Source organism: Marmota monax, unplaced genomic scaffold (genome assembly GCF_021218885.2).
Source record: "Marmota monax isolate L192 unplaced genomic scaffold, Marmota_monax_Labrador192_F-V1.1 WCK01_AAM20220418_F8-fsc00012, whole genome shotgun sequence".
Lineage (NCBI taxonomy): Eukaryota > Metazoa > Chordata > Mammalia > Rodentia > Sciuridae > Marmota > Marmota monax.
The window spans coordinates 29,888,176-29,908,406 of record NW_026695227.1 but is presented as its reverse complement, the minus strand read 5'-3'; the positions used below and the strand labels follow the sequence as shown (position 1 = coordinate 29,908,406).

At 37.3% G+C, this 20,231-nt stretch overlaps 2 protein-coding genes across 2 annotated transcripts in view; one reads left to right on the top strand and one right to left on the bottom strand.

Moving 5' to 3' along the window:
• The window catches only part of Spmip11 (sperm microtubule inner protein 11), a 27,368-nt gene extending 23,686 nt beyond the window's left edge, over positions 1–3,682 (bottom strand). The window contains exons 1-3 of the mRNA XM_046435833.2: positions 3,484–3,682; positions 1,849–1,897; positions 463–569 (exon numbers count right to left, since the gene is read on the bottom strand). The gene's annotated coding sequence lies outside the window, so the exon portion shown is untranslated. The remainder of the gene's footprint in view (positions 1–462; positions 570–1,848; positions 1,898–3,483) is intronic.
• On the top strand, positions 3,632–20,231 carry Ccnt1 (cyclin T1). Its single transcript, XM_046435828.2, has 9 exons — positions 3,632–3,922; positions 5,889–5,970; positions 7,769–7,897; positions 11,104–11,164; positions 12,541–12,603; positions 14,570–14,615; positions 16,431–16,594; positions 16,755–16,825; positions 18,265–20,231. The coding sequence occupies exons 1-9, from the start codon at positions 3,762–3,764 to the stop codon at positions 19,666–19,668; spliced, it is 2,181 nt and encodes a 726-aa protein (XP_046291784.1). The 5' UTR covers positions 3,632–3,761; the 3' UTR covers positions 19,669–20,231.

Here is a 20,231-nt window from a genome sequence, read left to right as displayed (position 1 = left end):
TCTAATTGTTTTACTATTATCTATAATCATGAGTTTATTTACTTTTATTGTATCTATATATTCTGCTTTTTTTTTTCATACTTTATTCTCTTTGTTTTTCAGCTTAGGAAGTTTCTATTGACATATTTTCAAGCCAACTGATTCTTTCTGTGTCATCTCCAGTCTATTGATGAATCCACCAAAGACATTGTTTTCTGTTGATTTCTAGCCTTTTCTTTTCTTTCTTTATCCTTTTCCTTTTATTTTATTTTTTATTTTTTTGCAGTACTGGGAATTGAATCTACGACTGTTCTATATCCTGAGTCCTTTTGTTTTATTTTTGAGACAGGGTTTTGCTAAATTGCCCAGGTTGGTTTTGAACTTGCCATCCTCATGCATGTCTTCTAACAACTGGTATTACAGGTGTGTGTCACCATACCCAGCTTGATTCTTAGTTTTCATGTCTCTGCTAACATTACCCACCTGTTCTTGTGTGTTGTCCACTTTTTCCATTAGGGTCTTTAACATATTAATCATAGTTATTTTAAATTCTCAGTCGGATAATTCCAAAATTTCTGCCATATGTGTGTCTAGTTGTAAGGAAAATATGAAGTGAAACAGGAAGGTTATAGGAGACTGCAGTTGGGTAATTCCTTTTTCCCACATTAGATAGGATCTGGTAAAAACCCAAGTTTCTGTTAAAATTTTTTTCTTGAGAAGCATATCTTTGTTAAGAACAGGATGCCATACTGCAAAATGACTACTTTCCCCTCTCCCTACTGGAAGCATGAAGGGATTTTTTTCTTCAGTCTTCAGTGAGACTCCAGGTAAAATGTATAAAAACATGAGTGACCACTTAAGGATGGGCCCCCAAGAGTTTTTTTTTTTTTTAAATCTCTCAAGCTAGTCTGTGTTTAGCTGCCAGCAATTAGTCAATTATGCTATAAGTAGTCCTATGAGTTACTGGTTCCCATAGTAATTTTTGCTCTTAGTAGTCATGACTTTCTGTTCTAACTTTTTTTCTGATTTCATCTGTTTTTCCATCTTGGGGGATGAGGTTTGTACTATAAAACCTTAATTCTCTAATGAGTCAAGAAGGATTGTTAAATTTGTCTTTTTTCTTGTGAGGATGGACCCGATCACTTTTATTTATTTATTTATTTTTTTCAGTTACTAGGGATTGAACCCAGGGCCCAGTATATGTCAGGCAAGTGCTCTACCACTGAGCTCCATCCCCAGTCTGGGAGTGATGATTTCTAAGCTCTTTCCATATCAAGACAAGAAACTAGAAAGCCTAAACTATTGAATTGGTCTTGAGGAATTACTGTGTGATGATGCATACACCTCTCTTCAATTTCATTTTCAGGGATGCTGCATACTGATAGATTGAAATCAGCCATGGTGGGAGAATATACACCACAGAAATTGACAATGTTAGATAAAGCTGGACTTATTCATTTTGTTGACGGTCTAGACTTAAGAAACCTGAGAAAGGGCTGGGGTTGTGGCTCAGCAGTAGAGCATTCGCCTAGCATGCGTGAGGCCCTGGGTTCGATCCTCAGCACCACATAAAAACAAACAAATAAATAAATAAAACAAAGGTATTGTGTCCAACTACAACTAAATATTTTTAAAAAAGAAAGTTGAGAAAATGTTAATAATGTATATTAAAAGTGTATCATATCTATAGCTATTACACTGTCCAATAGCAACATTGAAACTCTTCCAGTGTTCAAAAATTATACAATTCAGCAAAGATGTTCCTCAAGTCGATGGCAAATTAATGAAGTTCCTATACAAGTCTCATTTTCATTTCCATCTTATTCATGCAAATGGAAATAGCAGTGAATAGTCCAAAACTATACTCACTTGTTAAATGGAACTGCAGGTTGACTTGTGATTCAAGAGCTTGGCAAAACTGAAGGCATTTTGTGAGATTCAGTTGGTTATAGGAAATTTATAATAAAGATTATACATTTTATGTTAAGTTGCATACTATGTATCCTTTGTATTAGTTAAAAAATTTTTTTGGGGGTGGGGGATACTGGGGATTGAACTCAGGGGCACTCAACTACTGACCCACTTCTCCAGCCCTATTTTGTATTTTAGTTAGAGACAGGGTCTCACTGAGTTGCTTAGCACCTCGCTTTTGCTGAGGGCGGCTTTGAACTCGAGATCCTCCTGTCTCAGTGTCCCAAGCCTCTGGGATTACAGGTGTGCGCCACTGCCCCTGGCATATATTAGTAAATTTTTAAAAGAAGAAAAGAGAAATTCCTCTGGTTTAAGATTTTTATCAATTGTCCTTTAAGAGCAATGTATGGAATCCTCAGTACCACCATTAGCTAACATTATTTAGAGAATCAATATGCACTAAACACCTCCTATATGCCTGACCCACATCCTGTTGGTGTTTTTTGAAGAAACCGAGGTGACATTCCAGATCACGAGCTAGGTGAAAGAATAGCTGGGATTTTTGAAGATATTACACTAAGTAAAAAAAGCCAGTCACAAAAAAGACAAATCTGTATGATTCCACTTATATGAAGCATCCAAGTAGTTAGAGTCAAAAAGAATGAAGAATGCTAGTTGCCAGAGGCTGATAGGAAAGCAATGGGGAGCTGTGCAAGGGAGTTTCAGTTTTTTTTTTTTTTTTGGTATTGGGGATTGAACCCAGGGGTGCTTAACCCCTGAGCCACATTCCCAGCACTTTTTTTAAAAAATATATTTTTATTAGAGACAGGGTCTCACTGAGTTGCTAAGTGCCTTGCTAAATTGCTGAGACTGGCTTTGAACTCCTGATCCTCCTGTCTAAGCCTCCCGAGCTGCTTGGCAATTTGTTTTGCAAGATGAAAAAGTAGTTCTAGAGAGCTATTGCATGAAAGTGTGAATACAAATGAAGCTACTAAACTATACATTTACAAATAGTTGTACGAAAGATGGTAGGGATGGAGGAAAAGCTGGGATTGAATCCAAGTTTATAAAAAACTCATTCTTTTGGTAGTTATCACTACTTTTTTTTTTTTTTTGTCGTACTGAGGATTCCATTCAGGGACTCGAGGATGTTAGCAAGGTGTTCGAACGCTGACAAACACCCTCAGCCCTTTTTGTGGCAGGGTTTCACTCAATTGCCCGTCCTGGCATCGAACTTGCCATTCTGCCTCAGCTTCCAGAGTATCTAGGATTACAGGACTGCGCCACCGTGCCCAGAGTGTTTGCTATATGGTTTCATCTTATTGGTTCGAGATACTATAGGGCCACTATTACGTTTTTCATTTTTCTGACCTATTTTCTCTACCAAGCTCTCCATCTGCCATATTTCATATCGTCACGTTCGCCCAGAGGGAAGTTCTGGGCGTGGGGAGAGCGGCAGCAACACTGCGGGAGAGCCTGTGCCTCTCAGCACCGAACTGTTGCCTGGCAGCTCAGCCCAGGCCGCGAAGGCTCAACCACGTTCTCGCGGGGAGAGACGTGGTTTTCACACGAGAATTTATAATTCCACCCTACCTCCGTAGCGTCACGTGATTCGCGCCTGCGTCTTCGCCTTAAGGTCTCTCCTGGTATCCGACTGGCTGTTAACTTGGCTACAGTATGTCGCGAGGTCCATTCCGGAAGTAGACGCTTTGACTTTCGCTTCCTTAGCGGAAGCTTGTCAGACCTGGCGGTCGATTCGTAGCGGAAGTTCGTCACGTCGCAGTTGTCTCCGCACAGCGGATGTGTGTCGCCCCTGAGGTGACGCTGGGAAGTGCTTGCAGCCTCCGCCGCTGCCTTCTAGTTGAAGCGCTATGGAGGGAGAGAGGAAGAACAACAACAAACGGTGGTATTTTACTCGAGAACAGCTGGAAAATAGCCCATCCCGTCGTTTTGGCCTGGACCCAGATAAAGAACTTTCTTATCGCCAGCAGGCGGCCAATCTTCTTCAGGACATGGGACAACGTCTTAACGTGTATCCTTGTGGCCTAGGCCTTCGGCCTTGGAGTCGGTTCTGCACTGTCCCGGCATTCAGGCCTCAGGCTCTGGTGGGGAAGGAAGGGGGTAAGAAGGTCGGCAGAAGCTGGTTGTCTAGTGGGGAGAGCCCACGATGGGGCAGACCGAAGCTGTTCATGCGAGGGAAGCGAGGCGGAGTCAATTTCCCGCTCGCTCACCCGTGCCACCAACCTTGCCGGGAATTCGTATCTTTTCCTGGCTTTGTGTTTTAGCCGATCCTTCTTAGGCCTTCTTCACTGTGTTCTGACCTGGTTTCGTGACTTTGAGATTCTCCTTTCTTCTGTGTCTTAGGAGTCTGGTAGAAGTTTCACTGTTGACGTCTGCCCCCCAAACTTAGTGTGTAAAAAATAGTTTCGGGACAAAGCTGAACTAGGCAGGGTCCCATCGTTGGTTCAAAATCCGTTCCTCCTACTTCATAGCTATGCAAATAACCTGTTAAGTTCTTGGCTGTCTTGCCTGTAAAATGGACACCTCTTGCATTTGATTCTGTGCCCCCCAAAATGCTTAGCATTCAGACGTTCAAATAGTAGTTGTTTGCTAGAGTGTTATAGAATTTCAAAGTTAGAAAAGTCAATTTAGGTTTGGAGAGATGTAGACCTATGGATCTAATGTTTAGTTTACCAAATGTTGTGCCCTTAAGTTGCTCAGGGTACTGGCGAGTATTCGTTTTCGTCATGTTTCAAAGATCAGGCAATTTATTTTTATTTGTCAGAAAATTTACTCATTTTGTGGCCGAGAAAACTAATATAGTTTTAAAGTTATTTTCACTCTGCTTTAATTTTTTTTTCTTGGTGAAGCTTCTGTTTATGCAGCTTTCACTTAAATTTGTTGCAGACTGATGTTTGTGCCTTAAGGATGTGTTTGCTTCAAAATAGGTGTCCTCTTTATTGCCAATTTGTTTCCTAACCATCCAGTCTGTGGAATTAAACCCCCAACCCCCCCAGTTCTATTTCAGTGTATCCTTAAAATTCCTTTTGTAGTATTTAGGTTGTTGCCATTGTGGGGCTGTGTCATCTTTATACTGCACACTGAGCACATTGTCTGCTGAGGTCTTTATTTTTTTGTGCTGCTAGAGATCAAATCTAGGTCTTCACCCAAGCTAGTAGGCAAGTGCTCTACTGATGTGCTGCATTCCCAGACCTGCTGACATCTTTAGAAGTAAAGCACTTAAAAATTTTTCTATATAGCTCAGAGGTAGAGTGCAGGCAAGTGCAGTGTTTGAAAATGTTTTATTTTTAGTAAATGAATATCAATTCATTTCACAGTGTTTCTAGCCATCAGGATCACCAGGTGAAAATGCAGGGAGAAGTGGAATTGAAAGGTGAGAGATAGTGGAAATATGCCCAGGGGCCAAATTAGGGAAGACCTAGTAAAACATTTTAAAGAGATGACCTGAGGTATCTGATCATCATTACAGGATTTGTAGAAGGTAAATGACCGAAAGTTCTAGAATTTTTTTTGAGAGAGAGAGAGAATTTTTATTTTTTTATTTTTTAGGGTCCCCCCCCCCCCCCCCCCCCCGCAGACACAACATCTTTGTTTGTATGTGGTGCTGAGGATCGAACCCGGCCGCACACATGCCAGGCGAGCGCGCTACCACTTGAGCCACATCCCTAGCCCCCGAAAGTTCTAAAAATTAGTTTTGTTATAAATCTTGATTCATACATCCTGAGAAGTTTATTTTGTTGTTGTTTGTTCATTCAGTAAATTTATATTAAATACCCCTTATGCGGAAGGAATTATGCTGTCAATAGGCAGTTAGTAATTTTGGCAAAAGAAAACAACACCTCCTTTTTATTTGGAAAGTATGATTTTCACTTAGGACTGTGCTTGGCCATCTGGTCTTTTTGTGGGGGGAGAGAGATTATATTTTGGGAATTATGCTACCTATCTACTTGATTTGGACCTTAACTTGAATACTTCAGCTCACAATTGACTATCAACACAGCTATAGTATACATGCATCGATTCTACATGATTCAGTCTTTTACACAGTTTCATCGAAATGTAAGTATAATTTCTTGTATGGTGTAATCTTTTGTGATTGATTTCAGCTCCCTTTTTTTGGTAGGTCTTTGCTATTGAATTGGCAGTTGAATTTTAGTATGTAGCATTGATCACTTTCATTATGTGTCAAACTACTGTTCCGAATTCAGCCTTGCAATTTGCTGTGAAGTGTCTAGTTTGCTGGTAGGGTAAGTATATCCATAGAGTAGGTGGATTCTTAATAAAGAAATAGATAATTGAACACTTAGTAAATTAATGTTTTGAGTTAGAGGAGTAGCATTAAAGAGAAAATCATGCTTAAATTAAGTAAAATGTTTAAAGAGGTAAATATGAATATGGTCAGAAAGGCAAATGAATATAAGTTATTTAAATTCTTTCAGACGCTTTTGATAAAATTTTGATGAATGATCGTTGGAGGTGAAGTTATATTATGTGATAATCACTGGGGAAATGACTCAAGAACAAGAGAAAGAAAATAATAGTAATGAAAGAACTTTTTTCTTGGACAGAATTGTAAATACAGTAGTGCTATTTTCAATTTTGTTACCTGAAATGGTCTTATATAACATTATTATAAATGACTTGGAAGTGAATACATAGTGATATCCCTGTTGCAGGTAAGACTATATTTGTTTAATGAACTCCCTAGGTAATAGGGATAATCTTGATCAGCACTTTGTGTGGATTTTTGAGTCAAATATTTTATTATTGAACTCAGTGCCTCACACGTACTGGGCAAGTGCTCTAACACTGAGCCACAATCCTAGACCCCCTTTTTTTCCTTTTCTTTTTACATTGTTCTGGGGATTAAACCCAGGGATGCTTTACCCCCACCCTATATCCCCAGCCCTTTTTATATTTTGCTTTGAGACAGAGTCTCACTAAATTACCAATGCTGACCTTAAACTCCTGCTTTATCCTTCAAGTAGCAAGTAACTAGGATTATAGATGTATGCTACTGTACCTGGCTCATTAGTTTCGCATCTTTTTGAATGGCTTCGTAATGTTTGCTTACCGTCATTTATTGAACTAGCTTAGCTCATTATTGGTGAACATTCAGGTTGTTTCTCATTTATTATAAATGTTACATGGGATGGTCTTACAATTATAAAGTACACTTATGTGAGATTTTAATGTAAATTCCAATAGGTAGAATTTCTAGGCCCAAAGGTATGCATATGTACAATTTTTGAAAGATAGGACTGTTCAGGAAAGGGCCTTTTTTCTACATTCAAACTAACCACAAATATTCATTACTTCTTAAAAAATATTTGATTTTTAGTTATAGGTGGACACAGTGTTTTTATTTTATATTTATATGGTGCTGAGGTTTGAACCCAGTGCTTCACATATGCTAGGTGAGCTCTCTACCTCTGAGCCACAACCCCAGCCCCCAAATATTCATTAATTTAAGAAATTTTTATTGAGTTCTAATTGCTTGTCAAGTTCAAGGGATACATTGGTGAATGAGAGAGATAGGGTCTGAAATTATTATTATTTAAAAACCCAAAACAATGATTTGATACAAATTAAAGAATTTCACTTTTAATTAGGAAGCTGTTTATGTATAGTTGCTTTACCCAGCAATAACTTTTAACCATAGTTTGAAGTATTGATGTTTGAAAGTTGACATGGATTAATGGATAGGAGAGAGAAAGATGTTACACTTAGGGGGAAAAGTGTAAATGAAACAACGAAGTTGGGAGAAGCAAAGAACTTGATTTGAGACTTAACTTGACTTTTCATCAACCTTGATCTAGAAATAAATAAGTATGATTTATTTATTGTTTTTATCTAGTCTGTGGCTCCTGCAGCTTTGTTTCTGGCGGCTAAAGTGGAGGAACAGCCAAAAAAATTGGAACATGTCATCAAGGTAGCACATGCTTGTCTCCATCCACAGGAATCACTTCCTGATACTAGGAGTGAGGTAGGAAAGTGATTACGTTTTTTTTTTTTTTTTTAATTTTGATTGCAAAGTGTTATAACTTTAATTTGGTGAAGTTTGAATGTGGGTTTATGTGTTTTTTTTTTTTTTAACTTACTATATCCAAAATATTTTCCCATTTTAATTTTCTACCTTTTTATTTATTTGGTGGTGTTGGAAATTGAACTCTGTGCCTAATGCATTTTACCACTGGGGTACATATCCAGCCCTGAAGGCATTCTTATAGATAGATTTTTGTTGTGGATACATTAAAGAAATAAGTTCTGGGGACTGCAGTTGTAGCTCAGTGCTGGAGCACTTGCCTAGCACTGGGTTTGATCCTCAGCACCACATAAAAATAAATAAATAAATAAAATAAAGGTATTGTGTCCTCTACAACCAAAAAATAAAAAATAAAAATAAATGAGATCTGTTGCTAGTTTTTTCAGACTAATTTAAATCTTAGTGTGAAAATGAACTAAATCTCTGGGTTGTTTTAAAGAAATTGTAGGGGCTGGGGTTGTGGCTCAGCAGTAGAGTGCTCGCCTAGCATGTGTGAGGCCCTGGGTTCGATCCTCAACATCAAATAAAGATAAATATATAAAATAAAGATATTGTGTCCAACTACAACTAAAAAATAAAATATTAAAAAAAAGGGAATTGTAAAAATCACATAGAAAATTCAGACACTCAAGAAACAGTTTAGCTGGGCTCAGTAGTGCACGACTGTAACCCACAGTGGCTTGGGAGGCTGAGGCAGGAGGATTTCGATTTCATAGCCAGCCTCAGCAACTTAGTGAGGCCCTAAGCAACATGGTGAGACCCTGTCTCTAAATAAAATATATAAAAGGGCTGGGGGATGTGGCTCAGTGATTAAGTGCCCCGGTTTAGTTTGTTCAGAAGAAAATCCATTTATTTCATAGAGGACCCATGCATTCATTTTAAGAGATTTAAATAATGTCACATCAGAAATCCATAATTTTTCTCCAGTCTGCTATGAATGTCAGCCCTCTAAGTACTCCCCAGTTTGTTGACTTCTAAAACCAAGAGTTTCCCTTTTTTAAGAAAGTCAAGCTGGGCACAGTGGCACACACCTGTAATCCCAGCTACTGGGGAGGCTGAAGTTCAAAGCCAACCTCAGCAACAGCGAGGTGCTAAATAAGCAAGTCAATGAGACCCTGTCTCTAAATAAAATACAAAATAGGGCTGGGGATGTGGCTCAGTGGTCAAGTGCCCCTGAGTTCAATCACCAGGACCAAAAAAAAAAAAAAAAAGGTCAGGGTGGAAGAAAACAAAAAGCTATATATACAAACATAGTATAAAGTTCTGGAAGAGTATATATGGAACTGTAATTAGCAGCAGCATCCTAGGAGACGAGAAGATGAATTTTTTTAACTTGTATTTGAAATGTTATTTTTTTCTTTTGATACTGGAGGTTGGCTTTGAACTTGTGATCCTCCTCCTCAGCCTCCCAAGTTGCTGGGATTATAGGCGTACAGCACCTGGCCTAGTTATGTTCTTTTTTTTTATTTTTCATGGTGCTGGGGATTGAACCCAGGACCTTATGCATTTCAGGCAAGCACTCTACCAATTGAGCAATATCCCCAGCCCCCTAATTGTTTTGCATGTAAGTGTCTGGCCTTCATTTTTCTCTTTGGGTCACACTGGTACCTCTTGTTACAGAGTGATTGCTGTAGATTTTTTTCAGGTTTGAAGACTAGTAAATGCTACTGGTTCATGTAATTGAGTTAACAAAACACAAATCCCCACTTTCCTTTTTCTAAAGTGTATTTACATAATTTTTTTACCTGAGCCTCCAGCCCTTATGAAAGAGTTAGAGGGGAAAATATTTTCTCTACTATATGGAAAGGAGAACTAGCAAAGTTTCAGTCCTTATTAGATTTTTTCAAATCATAGAACTAAGTGGGAAGTTAACTACAGAACTCCTGACCCAGATCTCATTTTCCTAGAGACTATTGCTTTCCAGTAGAAATAAAATGAAAGCCACATTTGTGAAAATTGAAACATTTTAAGTTTTCATTAAATTTTATTAAAAATCCTCATTTTGGAGGCTGGGTTTGTTAGCTCAGTGGTAGAGTGCTTGCCTAGCATCTATAAGGCCCTGGATTCTATTCTATTCTTAGCACTATAAAAAATAAATCCTCATTAAAAAAATAATTTTAATATAATATATTTTATATAACTTAAGGTATCTAAAATATTTTCATTTTAGCATATATTATTTAAAAGTTACTAAATTTTACATTCTTTTTTAAAAATTAAGTGTTTAAAATCCATTGTTTATTTTATAGCAATGTGGCACATTTCAATTTAGACTACCTTTGTTTCAAGTTTTCTATAGTCACATGTGGCTAGTGGCTATCGTTTTGTCTGGCACAAATCTGAAATTTTTTTGTTCATTTTTCCTTTGAACTCGTATTAGTTTTTAGAAATCTAGTATTATCCCAAAGAGATGCTTACAATTCTGTAGAAAGGATTCTGCAAATATATTTTGATGGTGTTGGAAAAAGGTGGTGTTATTAATTTTTTGTGTATAAATCATTTTAATTTTAAAACTTAAAATGTCAGGCAACTTAGAGAGAGGCCCTGTTTTTTAAATAAAAAATAAAAAAGACTGGGGTGTGGCTCATTGGGTAAGTGCCCTGGATTCAATCTCTGGATTTACAAAAAAAAAAAAAAATCAGTCTGAAAATGAACCATATCTGGTGCTTTCTCTGTTTTCTGTAGCCATATGTAAAGTATTACTACTTGTATCTGCTTTACTTTTTTTGGGTGGGTGGTGGACTGGGGATTGAACTCTGAGGGGTACTCAGCCACTTAGTCACGTCCCCAGCCCTATTTTATGTTTTATTTAGAGGCAGGGTCTCACTGAATTGCTTAGTACCTTGCTTTTGCTGAGACTGGCTTTGAATTTGAAATCCTTCTGCATCAGCCTCCCAAGCCGCTGGGATTACAGGTGTGCATCACCACATCTGGCTATTTTATTTTTTTTTTAAATAAAGGAAAATCTGTGCCAATTAGATATAGGGATAAGGATTGTATTTCAATTCCTATTCTACCTCCTAACTCCACCTCTGCCTTTCATTGTTTTTTTTTTTTTTTTTTTTTTCTGGAAGGGATTGATAGAGTTGTTTATACTTGATATATTATGCCTTTTTAGGAAATAATTTTTGACTTCTCATCTATAGGCTTACCTGCAACAAGTTCAAGATCTGGTGATTTTAGAAAGCATAATTTTGCAAACTTTAGGTAAGTTTATTTTCCTTTAAAAAATCAAAAATCATTTGTGTAAATAATGATTTGATATTAAAAATTACAAAATAGCAAACAGTAAGAAAATCCCTTGGGAAGATTTTTGCAAAGTATTGCATATGTTTCTGGATTATAGAGGTGGTAGAATTTAGAGTTGAACCTTACCTGTACCAAGAGGGAATATAGGTATAGTTGACTTTTGAAATAGCAGTAAGGTTTTTTTTTTTTTCCTTTTTCCCCTACTCTAGGGTTTTTAATTTACCTTTTTTAGGGTTTGGCAGTTTTTAACCTGATAAATAATGGCAAAACTATCTAAAGAACAATTTTCCTTCTGTCGATTATTCTCTTCATTCAGTCATTATATTTAAATACTGCATTTGTTTGTAAAATTGGTAACTAGTGTTCAGCATAGCACAGTGGAAGTGGAGGAATTCAAGCCGTAATGGTTGCGTGGGCAACTCTGATGATGCATAGCAAATATGAAAATAAGGATTTTGTTTTTCTTGTTCTTTAGGGCTGACATTTTTCTTATCTTTAGGTAGGATAGGATTTCATGAGTGGCATTTGAAAGTTATTGGTACAACTGTTTTTTTTTTTGCACATGTATCTATGCATTTTGAGTTCTTTCAGCTACTCAGGTGGTTGAGGTGGAAAGATTGCAAATTTGAATCTAGTCTTAGGGAGACCCCATCTCAAAAATGAAATGAAAAGGGCCAGTGAGGTTCAATTTCCAGTATTAACACTCCCCCATTTTTTCTTTTAAATGTAGAAACAAGTAAGATCTAATTCACAAAAATAAGTTATCCTTTCAGAATAATTTACATCATGTCAATTTCTCAGTATTTATTATATCTAGAAAATTTTAGTTATATACTTAAGAAAGTAAACTTAATTCGAAAGTAATTTTTATAGGCACACTGATCCTGCTTAAGTAATTTTTGTAAAGACCATTTGAAATTGGATAAAATGATCAGTATCTATTGTAACATGATGAGATGGAATAAAACCAAGATGAGAGGTATAGTTTTTAAAATGTTTTTTCAAGAATAAGCTTTAGAAGGTAGTTCGAGTGACTGCTTCTTCTAGATTATATTATGTTCTATTGTCCCTAAAATGTTTTGTGTTTAGAGATTTTTGGTTCTTCAGTGGTTTTGAGATCTTATTGGTACTCTCTAGCTAGAGTGTAACAGCTTTGGAGATAATATATTTAGAGAAGAATATACTGTGTACTGTGTACTTTGACTTAGTCTCTGAACAGTAATGTTTAGAGAGAAATGAGGGTGGCCTTTAATGATGACTCAGATAAAAGAAATCTCAAATGTGTTGAGTATCTTTAGCTTTTTAACCAGTTTTTTTTTTTTTTTTCCTTGAAGGCTTTGAATTAACAATTGATCACCCACATACACATGTGGTAAAGTGTACTCAGCTTGTTCGAGGTAAGTAATATACCTGCTTTGGCCAGAAGCTGAATTGAAAGTAATTGACTTCAATCAAAATTATTGTTCCTGGCTTGGAGTTTTCCTTTTGGGGTTCTTATTATTGCTTTTAGATGATTTACAGTTAAGAGACAGTTAATACATTGAGGGTATTTGTCAAAGATTGGGGGGAGATTTTGAAAAGTCACCAAGTGCTAAGTATCTAATGGTAATTTTAAGGAAGTCTTGGGAGTGGGTGATCTTATTTTAATTGTAGGGCTGATTAAAGACCATCCAGATGATTGAGTAGAATTTATTTGAACTTATTTCCATGCATGACAATCCCTTGGTAGGACTTTTCTTCTTATTCTAGTTTAATGATAGTGGCTCTAATTGAATAAAACCTAGTTCTTTATTTTATTAATTTGATTTTTTTTTTTGCAGAGGAAATCAAACCCAAGGCCTCACACATGCTATGCGAACTGTTTACCACTGAGCTATACCCCCAGTCCTCAGTTTCTTTTATTTCATTTACATAGTAGTATCAAGAATATCGGGTGTAGCTCAGTGTAAAGCACTTGCCTAATACATGTGTGGCCCTGGGTTTGATCCCTACCATCCATTGCCAAAAAAAATCTGGACACCTTTGTATATTTAATACCTTTTAGAGATTTGTAGACCAAACTGATAATTGGCCTTATTTTACATTTTAATAATGTAATTATTAAATTAAAAATTCCCAAAATTTTCCAGATTACATTGTATTTGAAGCATTAAAATTACACATGAGCAAAGATAGGGTTAAACAGAGACAGATTTAATATTAAAAAGACTTTAATTCTAAAGAAGATAAAAGAATGTATGTAATCTCAGCTACTGTGGAGGCTGAGCAGGACGATTACAAGTCTAAGACCAGCCTTGGCAATTTAGCCAGAGCCTGTCTCAAAATTAAATAAGTAAAAGGAGTTGGGGACATAGCTGATGTAAAGCACCCCCGGATTCAATCTCTAGTACTGTCAAAAGAAGAAAAAAGATCAAAATTTGCTTTGTCCCCAGGACAGATTTTTTATAGGAGAGGGAACGTGGTGTTTTTCATTTCATTTATGTTAAACAATCGAAGCTATTTGAGGTCTAGGGATTAAATTACAGGCTACTCAATTAGAAACTTTTTTTTTCCCCTAAGCAAAAGTCACTTCCCAAATTCATCAAGGTCTTCTAGATTCTGATCTTGCTGCCAGATCATATTAGTTCATCCCCTGGCTTAATGTTTCTCAGTGATCCCTTGGATCAGAATGTCTGTGTTACTTATTAAAAATTGCTTGTCTCCTTCTTCGGACATATTGAATCACACTCTAGGGAGCAAGTTCATTAATTACAGTTTTTAAAATATTTTTTTAGTTGTCAATGAACCTTTATTTGACTTGTTTATACGCAGTGCTGAGAATTGAACCCAGTGCTTCACATATGCTAGACAAGCGCTCTACCACTGAGCTACAAGCCCAGCCCCTCATTTATTACATTTTTAAACAAATACCCTCAATACCTAATATGCAGAATAAAGCTTGAGTCTCTAGGTCTGGAATCAGCATAATTATTAACATTAAAATAATTAAAATTAAAAAATCATTGTGGTGGCACACAGCCTTGCTCAGGCTGTAAGCAACCTAATGAGACCTTGTCTCAAAATCAAAAAGAAAAAGGTCTGGGGATATGACTCAGTAGTTAGGTGACCTTAGGTTCAATCAACCTGGTTGAGCCAGATGTTTAGTATATATTAGCACCTGGGCTTAATCCCCAGTGCCTCTCCCCGCCCCCCTCCCCCCCATTTGTTGTTTCCTTTAGTAGAATATAAAAATCAGGCGATGAGATATTTCTGCCTCATTTACTACTCTATTTCACACAGTAACTTGCAAATATAAATACTTACTAAATATTTGTTGATTATAAATGGCAGTAATAACTTTTCCCTTTTTTTTTTTTTTTTTAGCAAGCAAGGACTTAGCTCAGACATCTTACTTCATGGCAACCAACAGGTTTTTATATTTCAATTTTTTCCCTTCTGTTTTTGGGACTTGGTTTTTACTTGGGTTGGAACTGTTACTTTTTGAGGGGTATATAGAACCACTTAGTAAACCAGAACCCAAAGACCCAGGCTTCAAAATAATCTTCGATACAATGTGTTATAGATAATTCTCTGGTGAATGTGGTTTTTTTTTCCTGCAGTTTTAAATGTTGTATCTTAGATTTCATGGTGCTTTTTAATTTGCTAAGGTGATATGATTATTTAGTAGTGATTCTTTGATTGCCTGCCTGTTCTACATGTGTTACTTTGCTTTAAAATAACTAAGAGCACAGTTCTGAAAGTTCAGTGAGTTTAGAACTCATTAGTAGTGAGTAAATATCTAATTTGGAGGATTTTGCAATGATGTTTCCTTTGCCCAAATGGACATGTGTATGTGTAGAGTTGGCAATATTTTTTTTTCTTTCTTTTTTTAAAAATTATTTGTATATAACTTTACTACCAAATGACTTTCTTGCTTTCATCTCTGATCCTCCAGTAATGTTTGTTCATAAAAATTGAGGATACTCTTAATAAGTTCAGTTTTATGACCTAAGTGTGAATTTATTGAAATAAACCATCAATCAAGCAAGTTCACATTTAAAAAAAAAATATTTATTCTTAAGTTTTAGGTGGACACAAAATCTTTATTTTACATTTATGTGGTGCTGAGGATCGAACCCAGTGCCTCGTGCATGCTAGATGAGCACTCTACCACAGAGCCACAACCCCAGCCTGCAAGTTCACATTTGAGAATGATTTTTTTTTTTAGTACTGGGGATTGAACCCGAGTGCTTTACCACTGGGCCACATCTCCCATCCATTTATTTATTTATTTATATTAGTTATATTTTTTAATATTTATTTTTTAGTTATAGGTGAACACAATGTCTATTTTACCTTATATGGTGCTGAGGATTGAACCCAGTGCCTGTCACATGCTGGGTGAGCCCTCTACCTCTGAGCCACAACCCCAGCCCACCATAGTGGTTTTTGAGTCTGAGACAGAGTCTTGGTAAGTTGTTTAGCACCTCAGCTGAGTTGCTGAGGCTGACCTTAAACTTGTAATTGTCCTGCCTCAGCCTTCCAAGTTGCTGGGATTATAGGCATGCACCACCATGCCTGGCTTGTGGTCTGTTCCTTATTTTTATTTTTTAATTTTTTTGTAGCTGTAGATGGACAGCATACCTTTATTTTATTTGTTTATTTATTTATTTACTTATTTTATGTAGTGCTGAGGATTGAATCTGGTGGCTCACACATGCTAAGCAAGTGCTGTGCCACTGAACTACAGCTCATCCCCTGTCTGTTCATTATTTTAAATAGTCCAGAACTATGATTGACAAAGAGAAGATGATTTTTAGGGTATTTCCTTAGTATTTGATTAGGGATTAAATACAAAAACCCTAAAATTTTCCTTAAGTTCTGAGCTTATTCTCCAGGTAATAGGTAATAAAGATTTACTTCTGAGCTTTGATACTGGTCCAGAAGTTAATATTTTTTAAAAACATGGATATGTAATTTTTTTTTTTTTTTGAGTCCCTAGTCAGTGTATGGATTGAATTATAAGTGGAAAAGAAATTTAGAAATGTTGTTAGCCTGCACAGTGGGTTAACAGAAAATCATTATATTGAGTGCTGAATCAGAGCATAGGATAGTTCTTGCCCTCTCTCTCCTGTGTATTTTTAGATTTTTTTTTTTTTTTTTTCTTCTAATAATGGAGAGTTTTAGCTTTGGGTTGAGAATTGAGAGCTCATGACACTCTCTGTTTCCTTCCCTCTGATGTCAGCCTGCATTTGACCACATTTAGCCTGCAGTACACACCTCCTGTGGTGGCCTGTGTCTGCATCCATCTGGCTTGCAAGTGGTCCAACTGGGAGATCCCAGTCTCAACTGACGGGAAGCACTGGTGGGAATATGTTGACGCCACTGTGACCTTGGAACTTTTAGATGGTAAGTTTTAGAGTAAGGGACCTTGAAAAGCACTTGCTCTTGATCTGCCACATATCTGGCCAAAGGTGACTTTATTCAGATGAAAATAGTGAGTTAAGTTGGTTGAGGTTATTCTTGTTTTATTATCTCTCTCAGTCTTTTTTGAATGTTTTATTTGTAGAATTGACACATGAATTTCTACAGATTCTGGAGAAAACTCCCAGCAGGCTCAAACGCATTCGGAATTGGAGGGTAAGAATCATTGCTATCAATTGTTCCTTTTTTTTTTTTTTTTTTTTTGGACTATATCAGGGAATATACCAGAATTGGATTTGTGTCCTGGTTTGGAATTTCCCTTTTCATAGTTATGCAGTAATTATGACTTCATAGCTTGGATACTGGCCAGAAGTCTGTAGTTATAGGTGATAGCAGGTTTTGCTTTGTGTATGTAATACTTCTGATAATGATTATTCAGTAAGCTACATTGGTTAAATATTTTCTATGTGGAGACTGTTAGGGAAGAAAAGATGGCTTCTCTGAGAGTATTGGCTCCTAGTAGAGGCAAGATGTAGAGTTAAAAAGGTAGAGCTGATAAGCTGGGTGTGGCACACGCCTATAATTCCAGCAATTCAGGGGACTGAGGCAGGCTCAGCAATTTAGTGAGGCCCCATCTCAAAATAAAAAATAAAAAGTACTGGGGATTTGGCTCAAGATTAAGCACCCCTGTGTTCAATCCCTTGATACTAAACAACAATGAAAGGTTAGAAATGGTGTCATAATTTTATCCTTGAATCTTTGTTGAAACTTTCATATTAACTACTTTTAAAATGGGTTTTAGAATTTTTCACATAGATTGCAGCCTAAAGTTACATTTTAGATATTTTTCAAAGTCTTACTTAGGAATAATGGAATCATTCCTCCCCCGTCCCCCCCACCCGCGTACAGTGTGTTTGAAAACATTTTCCTTTGGGCTAGGGACTTAGCTTTGTGGTAGAGCACATGCTTGTCATTGTCATGTATCAGGCCCTGGGTTTGATCCTCAATGCCAGAAAGTTTCCCTCATTTCTCATAAATCCATACTGATAAGTATAATTACATTCTCCTAAGTTGAGTGAGTTGCAGAGAATGTTTGCCTCCTAGAAGCTTAGGGTTAGAAGTAGGGTTGAGAGCTGGACACAGTGGTGCATACGTGTAATCCCTGATTGGGGAGGCTGAGGCATGAGGATTGCAACTTGAAGCCTACCTCAGCAACTTCACGAGGTCCTAAGCAAGACTGTCTGAAAATACAAAGGACTGGAGACGTAGCTCAGGGTAAGATACTCCTGGGTTCAATTCCTGGTAAACCACCCCCACCCAAAGGAAAAAAAAAGCAGAAGTAGGCTTCAGAACATATAGTTCATCTTTCACTTTAATTTCTAGAATTTAAGGACTAACTATAGTCACAAGCAAACATACTTAATGTTTATGAGTGATTTTTAGTTTAGCACAATTTTTTGTTGCTGTTGCCTTGTAAAATTAGTATGACTTGATTGACAGTTTTAAATTCCTTTATGAGGATTATATATTTATTTGCTCTCATATTAGGGCAGCCTCCTGCTTGTTTTGACTTATCCTGAGTAAGTACAATCTACTCATCTTACTGGATTTTAATTTAATAAATTACATGAGGTGATGTTATTTGCTTCATTTAGGCATGTCAGGCTGCCAGGAAATCAAAAGCAGATGACCGAGGAGCAGATGAAAACACTTCAGAGCAGACAATTCTCAATATGATTTCCCAGAGCTCTTCTGATACAACTATTGCGGGTTTAATGAGCATGTCAACTTCATCTACTACGAGTGCAGTGCCTTCTCTTCCAGTCTCTGAAGAGTCATCAAGCAACTTAACCAATGTGGAGATGTTGCAGGGTGAACGTTGGATATCCTCCCAACCTCCTTTTAAACTAGAACCTGCTCAGGGTCATCGGACTAATGAGAATTTAGCACTTATAGGAGTCGATCATTCCTTGCAGCAGGATGGTTCAAATGCATTTATTTCCCAGAAGCAGAGTACTAAGAGTGTGCCATCAACTAAAGTCTCCCTGAAAGAATATCGTGCAAAGCATGCAGAAGAGTTGGCTGCCCAGAAGAGGCAACTGGAGAACACAGAGGCCAATGTGAAGTCACAGTATGCATATGCTGCCCAGAATCTCCTGTCTCACCATGATAGCCATTCTTCAGTCATTCTGAAGATGCCCTTAGAGGGCTCAGAAAACCCTGAGCGGCCTTTTCTAGATAAGGCTGACAAATCATCTCTCAAAATGAGACTTCCAGTGACTGGTGGCGATAAAGCTACCTCTTCAAAACCAGAGGAGATAAAAATGCGCATTAAAGTCCATGCAGCTGACAAGCATAATTCTGTAGAGGACAGTGTCACAAAGAGCCGGGAACACAAAGACAAGCACAAGACTCACCCATCTAATCACCATCATCATCATAATCACCACTCACACAAGCACTCTTACTCACAGCTTCCAGCTGCTACTGGTAACAAACGTCCAGGTGATCCAAAACATAGCAGCCAGGCAAGCACGTTAGCACATAAAACCTATACCTTGTCTAGTTCTTTCTCATCTTCGAGTTCCACTCGTAAAAGAGGTCCCCCTGAAGAGACTGGAGGGGCAGTATTTGATCATCCAGCCAAGATTGCCAAGAGTACTAAATCCTCTTCCTTAAATTTCTCCTTCCCTCCTCTTCCTACGATGGCCCAGTTGCCTGGGCATAGCTCAGACACAAGTGGCCTTCCCTTTTCACAGCCTAGCTGTAAAACTCGAGTTCCTCATATGAAACTGGATAAAGGTCCCACTGGGGCCAATGGTCACAACACAACCCAGTCAATAGACTATCAAGATACTGTGAATATGCTTCACTCCCTGCTCAGTGCCCAAGGTGTTCAACCCACTCAGCCCCCTGCATTTGAATTTGTTCATTCTTATGGTGAATATCTCAATCCACGGGCTAGTGGAATGTCCTCTAGATCTGGCAATGCAGACAAACCCCGGCCACCGCCTCTACCATCAGAACCTCCTCCACCACTTCCACCCCTTCCTAAGTAAAAAAAAAAAAAAAGAAAGAAAAAAAAAAGGGGGGGAGAAAAAAAACTTCTCTAAAAAACATGCGCTTTTTTTTTTTTTTGACTACTGATATTGGACTGAGAAAAATGATTCCCTTATGAAATATGTCCCTCTTCTTGGACTAGGGAATAAGTTGATGTTGAGACATAGGTGGGAGGGTGGTGGAGGGCCTTGGTTATTATATCTGCTGCCTCATACATTTAACTATTTTATAGTTTTTACTGGTATTAGAGAGGTGGGAATGTGTTGAAGCTGTGAAAGATTAAGAACACTTTCTCTAGGCCTCTCCACTTCCTAATTAGGTTGATTGGGGTAGTTATCTTCCCTCTTCTTGCCAGAACTGAACCATGGAAGGGTTTGTTTTATCAAGTAATTGTGGGTTCTTTTGATGTTTAATATATCAGAAGAGAGGAAGTATTTAAACGTCAAAATCTTTTAAGAGACTTTAAAAAATAATTTAAAGAAAGTAAGTTATCTGTTTAGTTTTTTTATATAATTGGGAAGGGGATAAGAATTTTGCTGTGTGTATGAGGTACATAGCAATG